Raw genomic sequence first — 14388 nt, forward strand, 5'->3', positions numbered from 1 at the left:
AGTACCAAGAGAAACGGAGAGCGTGGTCTGACTTCTCTCTTTTGCCGTTTTTGGTCTTTGCCAATTTGGCACTCGCCAGAGGAAGACTCGATTTCATCTGGGAAAGAAACAAGCTAGCTCTTGGATGCTGTGGGGTGGAAGTGTCTCAGCCTGATGGTTGTTGTTCCCAAAGCCATGCCTCAGAGTTTTTTAGAATTTTTTTTTTTTTTATTTAGAAATGAGGGAGAAGAGAGTAAATGATCTCAGCTCTCAGAACAAGTCAATAAAATGACTAAATACCTAAAAATGACAAAGTTGTATGGTCTAAACATTAAGTGGGCTGAGAACAACGTGTCCTGTATTTCTGATGATTGAAGGGAAGAGTCATAAAAGCACGTAACAAAGTTTTTAGTTCTAAAGACACATGTTTTTGAACTATTCAGGTGGATCAACTTCAAAAAGTGATTTTCTAAGGGGCTTTCTAACTTTAAAATGTATTCTTAAATTTTACTAAGGGTTACCTTATATTTTTGAAAAAGTAACCATTCATGAAACTCAGATGACCCTACCTACAAATCACAGATTCAAACCCAGCCTTTAACACTAAATGATGCCTTTTAAGGAGAGGTTTACCCAGTAACAGGCTTCTTACTCCTTCTATTCTTTTAGTTCCTTAGCTACATGCATTTGAAACTTAATGGCCTATGTGCCTGCAGTATGACTACCTGTTTTGAGCATCTCCTTGAGTTTATTGTCAAGATTACTGCTATCTCAGCTTTAAATTTCACCTTGCTTATGAGAAAGTGGACTTGTGAGTCCTTCAGGGGAGCTACATGTTGAGGGCAGATGTCCAATGTGCGGATTCTGGACCAAGTGCTTTTGGCGGGCTGGTCATACCTATTTCACACTTTTCCTGAAGGAAAAATCAGTTGCAGTGTGAATTCTCCTTTCAAAACCAACCAGGCGGCTTGTAGGCAGTTGCAGTTAGGGCTGTGGTGATCAGGAACAGAATTGTAGGAGCCAGCAGATCTCCTCCTTGCAACTTCTTGCAGGCTTATCAAAATGATTTATGGCCTGATCTTTGGTTTCCTTGGGTCAGTCAATGGCAGCTGCCGTCTGGTGAAGGAAGCATTTGGTTCTTATTCCCAGAACTGAACAAGTGGGACCCCTCAGGGCCTGTGTTTGTCTCCCTGTGGTTCAGCTCTCTCTGAATCAGATAGGCATCATAAATCTTCAAAGACTGTTGAAACCCATTTTTCCACTTTCAATACCTAATTGCTAGTGGTTCAGTCCTTCTGAAACCAATGCTGTCCTCTGTCGGCTCTTCGGAATCTCCTCTAAAAAGACACATTTTCTGCTGGCATCATCTACCTCACTACCATATTCCTGCCCACAGGATGTCATTATGGGTTCTGTGAACTTGTTGAAAACTGATGCACTTTCTTATGTTTTTTTTTTCTCTTATTTAATGGATCCAAGTTCCTTGCAGGAATAAGGAGTCTGTCTGTCTTTTTTGGTCCACCTTGTGCCTGGGCTTTAGTGACGATGATCATTTGTGAAAAATACAAGCTTGTTACCTGAAGGCAGTAATCCATGAAAAAAAGGCCTTCCCTCTCCTTTGGCTTTGTTGGGGAGGAGGAGTGGCTTGTCGTTGGATCAGAAGAGCCAGATATCAAGTCCTGGTGACTAAATACAACTTTCTCCACCATGACAGAAGCTGACAGTTAGACTCAGCAATGCTAACGATTGAGCTGCAGTGTTGTGTATAGGTTATGTGCTACAATTCAAGAAAGATAAGAAACAAATGGATAAAGTCCAGAAGAGAGAAATGAGCACTAAGTGTTTTAGAAAAAATAACTTTCTGAAAGAGTGGAAGAATTGGGATTGTTCCACGTAAGAACAGCAGGTTGGGACACCGTTACTCTTCAAATATAAAACACGTCTTGTTGCAAAGAGAAAAGAACAGGTTTTCCAGTGGTAGGTAAGATAAGAGGCCAAAATAGAAGAAGAAGAAAAAACATTTAGATTTGAAATTTTCAACAAAAAGTATATTGAAGCACTGGAATAGCTTGCTGGGGAGATCACAGGAGTATTTAAAAGGTGATGTTAGGAAGAAGTTAGACAAAGATCTGTCAATCAGAGGTATGGTTGATCCTGCCATTGTGAATAGGATTAGGGTAGATGCCTGCTTGAGATCCCTTTATTGCCCTGCTTTTTATTAATGGAAGTTTCTCATGATGAGGACCAAAATCTTTCTATTCACAGACAGCCAGGTGTCTCATTCTTTGTGGTTCTGATTTGGAGAAGAAAGGCCCCCACAGGGTAAATAACAAAACTGAATGTTAGCCTTTTTCCCTGTGTGGCATAACTCAAAGATAGATTTAAAAGGCACTTCCAATGTTTCAGATGCTAGTAAGCTGGAACCCCTTTCACAGTGGACTGGAGTCCTGAGGGCTTTCAGATGCAGGAGGGCAGTCGATGTCTTAAATAAGCTGGCCTTACTCTTTCAGCTAGCTTAGCTTCTCTGTAAATGTTCACGGTATGCTTTTCGACTCTGACAACATCCTCTTAAGAAATAAAGTTTTACTTTACTCTTGTATTTTACTGTATTTGAAGTATATCTATTTGAAGAATGAGACCAGTATCTTAATTTTCAGTCTGGAGACCTTCAAAATACTTCTGTCTGGGCTCTCGCACACTTTCCTTCTGAAAAGGGTCATAACCAGAATATTTTGTAGCATTTTGAATGCCCTAGCCATTAGAATTAATCAATCATATTTTATTTAATGTTACTCTGAAGATATCCCCGCTTACATTTAACTTCTAGAAGAATAAAGCAGAGCAAACTCCAGTTCCACTGAACTTTTTGTTACTACCCTAAGTACTTGTATCTTTTAGTTGAAAGATGCTGTGGAATTATTTAAAATGTAATGCTTTGTAATTATTTCCAGAGTAACCAAATATATTCATTTTTCTATTTTAGGAACTGCATCTGTGGCTGTTGCAGGTCTTCTTGCAGCTCTGCGTATCACCAAGAACAGGTTATCAGATCACACAGTATTGTTCCAGGGAGCTGGAGAGGTTTGTATTTTTATACATCAGGAAAATTTGTAAGCTGGAGATTTTTCTTAATATTTAATCCAGTTATATGTATCTAATTAACAAGAATATTAAATGGGTAGAATGATCACTAACACCTAAGGAAAGTTGGTTCTTAATTCAAATGTAAACTTACAGAAAAATCTCTGCTCATCTGGTCAAGCCTCATATTTTTCATAAGACATTTTGTGGAGATCTGTTCTCATTCTAAAACTTCCGGTTTTAGCTCTTCAGCTATAAATTATTGAACTGCTCTCAATAAAACCAAACAAAACTTTTTGGAAACATGAGGAAATATATCAGGCCACCAAAGAGAAATGAAATAAAATATATTTACCAGACTCAGTGTTATTTAGTAAGAAGCAGTGCCCCTTTGATTTTTCCTGTCATTAAATATAGTTTTTCAGTATTCCACATGTAAAGATCATCCACTTCTGAAGATTTTCATGCACATTATTTTTTATAATAATTTTTCAATATAAATTTCTAAGCCACTAACACACAAGTGAAGATTGTACTTATCTACAGCGTGGCTAGCTGTCGTCTCTTGTATGAAGGCTATAACCCCATGCAAGCTTCTGTAAAATATTACTCACGGTCTCCAAACCCCTCTGTAGGTGCAATATACTAATCCAGCTTTATGTAGTCCAGGTATTTTTAATTTGATTCAATATTTGGTGCTACTGAGATCAGGTCTGTAGTTTTCAGGATGACTTGCATCCATGTCTGGCTTGTTAGTGCCTTTGTACATGAAGACTGTCTGTCTCTCTGAAGTTCCTTCCCTTGGTTTCGCTCCATGTTCAACAGACAGATGAATCCATGGTCTAATGTTTACTTTTTTTTGTTAGTGTTGTCAGTGTGCCTGTTGCTGTAAAGAGATATCATCTGCTGGTAGATGTCTTCCCAGCTGTGGGAGCTTCTTCCTAATAAAACTAATTATTTCTTAACTAAAAAAGGGGAATCTCACTTGATTCTCAGTGAAACTGAATAATAAAACATAAGAAATAGAACCAAGCCCTTAAATATGTATATGGGTTGGTAATCAGAAATACTGAGTCTTCTCTTGGCTTGTTTTGTTGCCTGTTTTTCAATGTGTACCTGTATGACATTTGATCTGTTGGATGAAATATTATAAAATCCAGTAAGAATGAGACATGTTTCAGCAAAATATTGGTAAGTGACTTTTTCTCACCCCGGCTTTCACTGGGAGCACAGCCAAGTCTAGAGTTACAAAACACATTAATAGTAGGTAAAAGGAGACTTACGTTCTTGATGGACATTTTAAAAAAAGATAAGAGCAAAAAGTCTTTTAGGACTGCATTTTATTTTCTGGCATGCAGAGTGTGGTTTCTTTTGGTTTAAATTGCAAAAAAAAAAATCTAATGAACAAAATAAAATTTCAAAGAAGAAAAAAATATTTAATGTATTCTGAGATGATTATGTGGAATAAATGCTAGTATTTTTCATTATAGTTTAAACATTTATTATGCTCTCCACACTGTAAATGCCATCTTAAGATTTATCTATACTCTGATTTATCTATACAGTTTAAGATTTATCTATACTATTTATCTACATCAAGGTTTCTAATTACCAAATGGTAGCAACAGTTCCCTAGTGTTTACTTTAAGAAAAAAGTAATGATTCAGTTTTATCGTTAAATAAAATTAAGAAACTTATCAAAAATAGTGGGTAGAGGAAACAAGAGTCCAGGGGATTTCTTTCATTTCTAGTTTCATATGCTACTTTTCTTCTCTCTCCTTCAGGCTGCACTTGGGATAGCAAACCTCATTGTTATGGCTATGGAAAAAGAAGGGGTACCTAAAGATGTAGCCGTCAAAAGGATATGGATGGTTGACTCAAAGGGATTAATAGTAAAGGTAATACAATTTTCTCATTCTTTTAAATATCATTATAGTTATTTGCAGTCTGTAAATAAAGGCAAGAGTGTATTCTTTCTGAAAGTGGCTACAGCGATTTATGTCTCTTGACGTAGCAAGCTGTTTTTCTTCTCTAAAGTGCATTAAATGAATGACAGACTCCTACGTTACTTGGGGGGGGGTATGATTATCCTTGGAGTTCCTGCTCTATTTCTATTAGAGATGAGCACATATCGAAGAGAATTTTTCAGCAGTTCACTAAAAAACACATACGGAAAGAAATGTTCAACTTGTGGCTTTAATATTTCCCATGTTAATGCGACTATTATTTGTTAGCACAATCTTGCACAAAGATGCATAGATCCATTGTAAGGATAGCATTCAAGGTTTTTTTTAAAAGGAGCAAAAATATTTTTGAAAAGAATATTTTCCTGGTGTTGCAAACATGTCATCCTTCTGCGAGGACTGGGATATATGGCATCAAATAGCTTCTCTGCACAGTGATATAGCTCATGTTGCAGATGTTGTGGTCTGCAGTGCTATCAACACTGGTCAGAATTTGAAGCTGCTGAGAGACTTCATCAGTCACCCTTACCTCATTCCTTCCACGTGCCAAAATAAAGAAACATATGAATTCCATGTGCCAGAATAAAGAAACCAGTATGTTTTAAAAGGTGGTTATGTATTTAATAGTTTGTGAGCTACTTGAAAGAAAGGGATGAGAGGCCAGTTGGCTTTGCTTTTTCGCCTTGCCTGTTGGTTAGCAGTGTTTATGGTCATCTGTGGTGGTGCTACGCTCTTGTGCAGTGTTCTTTAGCTGTCTAATGGTTAGGATTTTTTGTAGTTCACATACCTTTCCATCAGGAGCACGCATTCTGCTGTCAGTATCTGTGTTGGTTTATTGAACTTTTTAAAGGAAAAAGAGTAGGATCATAGACACTGAGATGGGAGAGTGTTACTAAGGTCATCTTGGACATCTCTTGCCAGAAAGCACAAAAGCAGCCTGATCAGGTACAGAAGATAGCTGGTATTTGCTACTATCTAAGACACAGATTCTTTTCTTTCTGTTGTTTTTTTGTTTGTTTGTTTTAATGAGTCCTTTTCGTTTTCATCTAATAATCTTAAAGTGCTTTTGCGTCCAAACACAGACGACTGAAGGCCTGTTTATCTTCTGTGGCCGTTGAAACCTAGATGTTGCCTAAGAAATATGGTCTGTTGCAAAATTTCCTCCACCATAGAGACTGGGATTATCAAATAATACAATTGAACTAAAATCACCTCTTGGTGGTGTTAAGGAAACAAACTGACAGGGGCAGAAGTATAGGAACTTTACAATCCTAAAGCAGTAAAACTGATCTCGTCTGCGTGTCCATCCAGCCAAGGTGGTTAACCAGCCTTTCTTCTCTCCTGCTCCTTTCCTCTTCCTGCTTCTTTTACACCTCTCGCTGCTAATTTGCTAGTCAGCCGAGAAGCTGGGTTGTTGCTCTTGGTACGCAGCAACTAATTCCTTTCACAGTTTCTAAATTTTTAGTGACTCAGTGACTGTATTCTTTCCTCACCACCTTCTAGCTTCAGCGCTCTCAAGCAGTGCCAAAACCAATCAGCATCTCACACAGCCTCTAACTTCGTTTCCTCTGCTTATTCTTCTTGGTGGGGCTTTAATTTGGGTTTTATCCAAAAAGCAGTCCACTGAATTTCATGTCCTGCCCAGAGTATATTTGCAAACTGTTCATGATAGCCAGACATAACAGCTGTCTGAGATAGATTAGGGCTGAATTTGTGGCCAGATGTTGAAGCAAGCAGCGGGAGCGGATGGTGCACATTTCGGGTCATTGCTGGTGTTCCTGGAAGACCTGGGAGCACCAGTATCCCTGTCTGGCTGTCCTGGGGGGACTTGAGACTGGGTGGGTGCTTACTGCTGTGGTGCGTTTGAGTGCAGAGCCTGCTGGACCTAGAAGCTGGAGATACTTCAGTGAGAGGTCTGAGCTGGGCATAAGGAAAACCTATCCTTGGTCTATGGCTCTAAATGTCCGCTCTTGGCTTTCTTCTGCAGCTAAATGTTCCCCCTAAAAAGTAAAAAAACCTTAAAAGTGCCCCCCCCCCAAAATAAAAAAAAAAGAAAGAACGCACAACGTAAGCCTCTTGATTCTTATGATTTAACTGCTGGGAAGTCATACATACAGCAAGTAAATAATTAAGCTATTCCTGGTTATTTTTTCTGTCCTGAGAGGGAATGCTGTACTTTAGGTCCACTTAGGAAATTATTTTGGCTTTAGTTGATTGCAGAAAAGTGCTGCAAGACTAGAAGGACTTTCCAAAATCTTAGAAATGAGATAAGAGAAGTAAAATGAGGAAGATTTTTGAGAAAACTGTGCAATGGGAAGGACTGTATTGTTAGAAACCTTTTCATCATTGCAAAGATAAGATTTGCCAAGCCACTGCTTAGCTCACCGGTCAACCAACTTTTGCATAAACTAACCCCACTTTTATTTCTTACTACTAAGGAGGTGTATCAATGGAAACCTGTTGGAAACCATTAAACAAGAGTCCCTTAAAATTTGCCCCATCGAAAACTGCCTGATCAAAAGAGTTTTACTTGAAGCAGGGAGACCTTTTCAGTCCCAGAAATACTCTGATCTGTTGCTTTAGCAGTATGAGAAATAACAGACTCTCTGAAGACTGAGCGCTTACTTTGTCCAACTAAACTAATTTTTACATCATTTTTATTCTATACTGTCCTTTGATCATTATTTTTGCAATGCATGATTATAGATTTAAACATTGTTTCTCCTTTCATCTGCTTTCTGTAGTATTTCAACCCGTGCAAAGCAAAGAAAAGTAACCTTGGAACTTTTATTGACCTGACTGCAAACACTTTCCACCTTTTTCTTCTGCCCCCACCCCCAAAAGCTGCCACGAAGTCACTTATCAGACTTCTGTAGTTGATTTTTCCTTTGTGGCTTTTTAATTGTTCAAGTGCAGCTGTGTTTTCATTTTCCTGTTAATATTTTTTTTTATTTTTCCCCTGGGAACCATCTTTTTTCCTTAAACCAAATTTGGTGACCAAGTTTTCTGCTATGTTGTGGTGAAAGAGCTGGCGATGAAGGCTATGTTTGTTATACTGCCTATAGCTGTGTTCTCAAGTTCATTCTAGAGACCTTATGATGTTTTTCATACTGTTTTGCAGTTGTTGAGGTGCTTTTTAATCTGTTCAGTGTGCTTTCACCTTTTGAAACTTTTTTTTTTCTCCAAAGGTGTGGATGAGGAAGGGTTGCAGATCATAATATCGTTGGAATTTTGCCACTTGAACTATATGACTTTACTCTTTGAAACAGGTATCACTGCTCTTGAAATGGCCTCTTCAGTATCCCAGTGCATTCAGATGGGAGTTTTAATATTTAATTAAAAGATACCTTTAAAGTTTCTGTTGCACTCTTGTGTACTTGCAGATTATGCATAAGCAGTTTGGACTCATCTTTAATTCTGAATTTCTGAATTCTGTCAAATTATCATATTCTGTCTGCTTAGTGAATAGGTATTTACCTATGCGAACACTTTCTAGGCTTTCTAGGTCAGCACAGTAATACTTGTGTGTAATCAAGTGCTTTGTATTTTAAACGTCCATTAGATGTGTGATCTTAACCCCTGTAAGACTTCAGATCATGTGAGTGAAGCCCAAACTGAATGGCAAGAACAAGAACATCAGTTGAGGTCTGATAGCTGAAGGCCTCAGAATATCGATCTTTGTAAGAGGAGGACTGATACAGACCCCAAAAGTTTATGAATTTATGTGGTCCTAAATAATTAGAATCCTGTAGGTATCCTGTAGATAATCCTCTAAAATGTTTTCCTTTTCCCTCTTCCTTCCCCCATTGGAATATCCTTGGCAATCTTATTTAGAAAAGGTCCTCACGACCAATTAACTGGCAGTGGGTATGACCCTTATTGAAGTTCATGGTTTGGTCGAAGCTGGATACATACATAGTTCAAGCTTTGCTTAGAGAACAATGGAAGAGAAAGGAGGACATTTGGGACCGATAGCAGAATTTCAGTGCTGTATAGGTGTGTTCGCTCCTGTTACAGTCAGCAGAGCTCATGTAATACGTGAAGGAGCCTTCAGAGCTCTCAATCAAGTATCTTAATATTGAACTGAATCCCATTCTGACTGTCTGATTGTTACTGAATTTTCTTATTTTTTGAGCAATAATTGCTTTTAAAAAAAAAGTTTGGATTTTGTCTGTCCTACATACTAATTTGATAATGCTTTTAATGTTAACTTTTACATACCACTTTAATATTATATTTGCCTCTTTTGCTAACTTTTAATTATTTCTAGCTCTCTTTTTATCAAGTCAATTATTCTCTTTACTTTTGTCCTGGAGCAGTTCATTTATGGCTGACTGCAACTGGTTATGACTTTTCTAGCCAACAAACTACTTGCATCTTAGCAAAGATGCAATGTCTTGGGTATCTCCAAGGCGTCACAATCACTTAAAGCAGTTTCTGCCTTATTTTACTCATGTAAATCTGATCTCATCCCAACGAAGCAATCCTTTTTGCTTTGTCAGTTACTCTGATGCCTGGGGAATTGATCTGTGCCGTTCATTTTGCATTTATCTTGTTCTATATGAAGTATAAGTTCTGCAGAAAGGAAACACGTTAATTTGTCTTGGAACGCTTGTGGCATTACTCATACTCGGCCAGTCGTATGTGAAAACAAGTGAGGACAAGGCGAAAGGATGATCGGTGGGGTGTGCTCAAGGAATACCCACATGATTTTCTCTTTTAGAGACGCCACCAAAAATTTGGGTGTTAAATTTGTTAGCATGTAAGTGTTTCCTCTTTGACACCATGTACGTTAGATGTACTGATGAGATGGTGACCTAATTTGGATGGTTTATGGTTTCTTTTGCTCGCGGTCTGTTATTGAAATGAATGATTGTTTTGCTCCATTTTGCTTCTGTTGTTCTGTGAGTTCCTGACTTGCTCTGCTTCTCAGATCTTATCTCCTTGAAAGAACTGTCTTTCTAAATTTTGTCGTGCCTGTTAACCATGTGTGCTTATTTACATGGAAAGGGTATTTTATAAATTTTACGGGACTTAAATGAACAGGCCTAATCTTCTAACAAATGTGTTTTTATTAAAAAGTCAACACCAGAATTACATTTCTTACCTAAATCGTATGTTTTACTGGCAACCATTATGACACTATCTCCTCAAAATGTTGTGGTTTTTCACTGTTTATTAATTCTGTGTCCGAGTTGCCTTGTCTGGTTTTAACCCGCTCTCTTCACCTTTAGGTATTAGGTGATGGGCCTGATTAGGAGGCATGGTCACTTTATAATCAGGGCCTCGGTATGAGGATTTGGGAGGGCTTGTATGTCTCTGCTTTTTGGTTCCTAGACAGTGTGGCACAGGAGTGCCTGTCACCTGCAAGCCCTTGGGCTTTAGTAACCCCTGGCCAGTGAGTCCGTATCCATACCTCCACCTTTATTTTTTTGGTAATTTGCGACTCCTCATCACTGATACTCTGCCAGAGTTCTGTCTAGGGAGGGCGGGCTGGCCTGTCCCCTTCTAGCATGCTCTCTGTGCCTGTCCTGTTCCTTCCCTTTCATCCTTCTGGGCGACTCCTCAGAGAGGTCCTTCAGCTCCCAGTGCTGTCTACAGCCCCTGCCTTGAGCCCTCCAGATGGTTCATCAACAACCTTTACACCGCAGATTTACTTGTGATGAAAGCCACGTAGAGATCATCTCCCAACAGGGAGATGTTTCCCCACCTTCTCCCATGACTCTTAACCACATCCTTTTTTCCCCCTTCTTCCTTGATGCTGGAACTTGCAAATAAAACCAAAATATTTTGCAGTTGGAAATACTCAACTTACTAATGGACTGCTTTGCTTTTTGGTCTACAGTTCTCAGGTCTTTTGTGGTTCTTGTGCCTTCAGTATTTCAGAACCTCGGATGAGTTTATTAATTTATCTGTGTGCTGTTCTCTGTTCTCTTGTTTAAATAAGCCGCTGTTGACACAGTCAAATGGAAGCAAGTGTTTATATAAATAGATTTGTGCCTCCCTGGTTGTGAGACGGGACGAGTGCCAGCGCCGCCTCTCATGTGGGACAGCACAGTCATCGGGGTGCTCTGGCTTATTCTCAGCTGCCTCCCAGCTGACAGAAAGAGCAAATCTTGGAGAGCTTCCAGCCCTGCCTTTCTCACCTCGCTGACAGAAAGCCGCTCTGCTCTTTCAGCCCTGGTTCGTGGGGCAGCCCCGGCAGGAGCAGCTCAAACGGGCCATGGCGTTAGGCTTCACATTGGCGGTATTTGTGAGATTTGCCTCCTGTTTGGTAATATCCCATATAGATGTCTGCTGTGCAGTCTGGTCTCCTGTTTTTACAGCTGTTTTCTATGAATTTTCTCATGGTTTTATTGATGGGTCATTTTTGTTTGTTATATGAGCTTCAGTTTGATTCTCTAATATGATGATACGAGTAACTTTCTGTGGAAACTGTGAGGTACATTTGCTTGAAGCCTGATCCCAGTATCTCCTTTGCTTCTTCTGCTGTTGATTGGTTAACCTCTCTAAAACTAGGAACTGCGTTTTCAGTTCAAATCCAAAATACAAGCAGTTTTTCATAAAACTATTAACTGCTGAGTCCTGTTACTTCCTTTTGCTCCTTGAATTAAAATGTCCTGCTGTCCAAGTGACTTCATTTTACTATTTGGAATAATAGTATATAATTATTATATACTCTCATCCATTAGGGAGTATAGACATTTTAGGATTGCCAAGGTCTTTCATACATAATGTCACCATCAGAGAATGCTGCTATTGTTTCTTTATCTCTGTACTTCATCTGCTGACTTAACACAGTCCACATTGTAACTCATTTGCTAATAAAGAATTTAGCTCATATTACTTTCCATCTGAGATACCACGGTGATTTCTAATGTAGCAACATATCTGTTTTCGGGTTGCTTTTGTTCTCTTTCGTTCAAATCCCAAATACCCCATAGGTTTCTTGGTACAAAATGATACTGTGGTAGAGGCAATACTTTCCCCCTTTGGAGTGCTTTCTGACATTTTCACTGAGTTCACTCACGGTTTATTAAGCTTTTTAAGTGTTTTTAATATTCTTCAACTTCAGCATTCTGGTGAAGGTGTATTGTATAGTTTATTCAGGCAGCCTGAGTATGCATTAATCATGTTATGGTTGTAGGAGACAGATGAAGTATTCTATAAGCGGCTGGCTGACGTCTTGCAATCGCCAGCCCTTGTTCTGGTTGGGGACTTCAACCTGCCGGGTATCTGCTGGAAATATAACACAGCAGAGAGCAGGCAGGCTAGGAGGTTCCTCGAGTGCATGGAAAATAACTTCCTGACACAACTGGTAGGTGAGCCTACCAGGGGAGGTGCCTTGCTAGACCTACTGCTCACAAACAGAGAAGGACTAGTGGGAGATGTGGTGGTCGGAGGTCGTCTTGGGGTTAGTGATCACGAAATGATCAAGTTTTCAATTCGTAGTGATGTAAGGAGGGGGGTTAGCAAAACCTCTGCCTTGGACTTCGTGAGGGCCGACTTCGACTTGTTCAGGACACTGGTTGAGAGAGTCCCTTGGGAGACAGTCCTGAAGGGCAAAGGGGTCCAGGAAGGCTGGACACTCTTCAAGGAGGAAATCTTAAAGGCCCAGGAGCAGGCTGTCCCCAAGTGTCGCAAGTCTAAAGGGTGGGGAAAATGGCCAGTCTGGATGAATAAGGAACTTCGCATAGGACTTAGGAATAAAAGGAGGGTTTACCACCTTTGGAAGAAGGGACAGACAACTCAGGAGGAGTACAGAGATCTCGTTAGGTTATACAGAGAGAAAATTAGGAAGGCAAAAGCCCAGCTGGAGCTCAACTTGGCCACTAACATTAAAGACAACAAAAAAAGCTTTTATAAATACATCAACGAAAAGAAAGCCAGGGAGAATGTCCATCCCTTACTGGATGCTGGGGGGAAAGTTGCAACCAATGACGAGGAGAAGGCTGAGATACTTAATGCCTTCTTTGCCTCTGTCTTCAATAGTCAGACCAGCTATCCCCAGGGTGCTCAGTCTCCTGAGCTAGAAGATAAGGATGGAGAGCAGAACAACCCACCCATAATCCAGGAGGAAGTAGTCAATGATCTGCTTCTGCACCTAGACACACATAAGTCTATGGGGCCGGATGGGATTCACCCAAGAGTACTCAGGCAGCTGGCGGGAGAGCTCACCAAGCCTCTCTCCATCATCTATCAACAATCCTGGTCAGCAGGGCAGGTGCCAGATGACTGGAGGGTGGCTAATGTGGCGCCCATCTACAAGAAGGGTCGGAAGGAGGATCTGGGGAACTATAGGCCTGTCAGCCTGACCTCGGTACCAGGAAAGATCATGGAGAGGATCATCTTGAGTGAGCTCTCACGGCAAGTGCAGGGCAGCCAAGGGATCAGGGCCAGCCAGCATGGGTTTAGGAAAGGGAGGTCCTGCTTAACCAACCTGATCTCTTTCTATGACCACGTGACCCGCCTTCTGGATGCAGGGAAGGCTGTGGACATTGTCTGTCTGGACTTTGGTAAGGCTTTGACACCGTCCCCCACAGCATTCTCCTGGAGAAGCTGGCGAATCATGGCATAGACAAGTGTATCCTTCCCTTGGTAAAAAACTGGCTGGATGGCCGTGCCCAGAGAGTTGTGATTAATGGGATGAAATCCTCTTGGTGGCCGGTTACCAGTGGTGTCCCTCAGGGCTCAGTTTTGGGGCCAGTTTTGTTTAATATCTTTATCGATGATCTGGATGAGGGGATTGAGTGCACCCTTAGTAAGTTTGCAGATGACGCCAAACTAGGTGGGAGTGTTGATCTGCTTGAGGGTAGGAAGGCTCTACAGAGGGACCTGGACAGGCTGGATCGATGGGCCAAGGCCAACTGTATGAGGTTTAATAAGGCCAAGTGCCAGGTCCTGCATTTTGGTCACAACAACCCCAAGCAACGCTACAGGCTTCGGGAAGAGTGGCTGGAAAGCTGCCCGGCAGAAAAGGACCTGGGGGTGCTGGTGGACGGCCAGCTTAACATGGGCCAGCAGTGTGCCCAGGTGGCCAAGAAGGCCAACAGCATCCTGGCTTGTATCAGGAATAGCGTGGCCAGCAGGAGCAGGGAAGTGATCGTGCCTCTGTACTCGGCACTGGTGAGGCCTCACCTCGAGTGCTGTGTTCAGTTCTGGGCCCCTCTGTACAAAAGGGACATGGAGGTGCTGGAGCATGTCCAGAGGAGAGCTACCAGGCTGGTGAGGGGTCTGGAGACCAGGTCCTATGAGGAGAGGCTGAGGGAGCTGGGCATGTTTAGCTTGGAGAAGAGGAGGCTGAGGGGAGACCTCATTGCCCTCTACAGCTACCTGAAAGGAAGTTGTAGAGAGGTGGGTGTTG

General features: G+C 40.9%; 1 protein-coding gene across 1 annotated transcript in view; it reads left to right on the top strand.

Annotated features, from left to right (window-relative positions):
• ME1 (malic enzyme 1) overlaps positions 1-14388 on the top strand; it is a 183327-nt gene that overhangs the window by 147616 nt on the left and 21323 nt on the right. The window contains exons 8-9 of the mRNA XM_074581272.1: positions 2963-3060; positions 4845-4958. Of these exons, the coding sequence (XP_074437373.1) occupies positions 2963-3060; positions 4845-4958 (212 nt within the window). The remainder of the gene's footprint in view (positions 1-2962; positions 3061-4844; positions 4959-14388) is intronic.

The sequence above is a fragment of the Larus michahellis genome, chromosome 3, assembly GCF_964199755.1.
Source record: "Larus michahellis chromosome 3, bLarMic1.1, whole genome shotgun sequence".
Lineage (NCBI taxonomy): Eukaryota > Metazoa > Chordata > Aves > Charadriiformes > Laridae > Larus > Larus michahellis.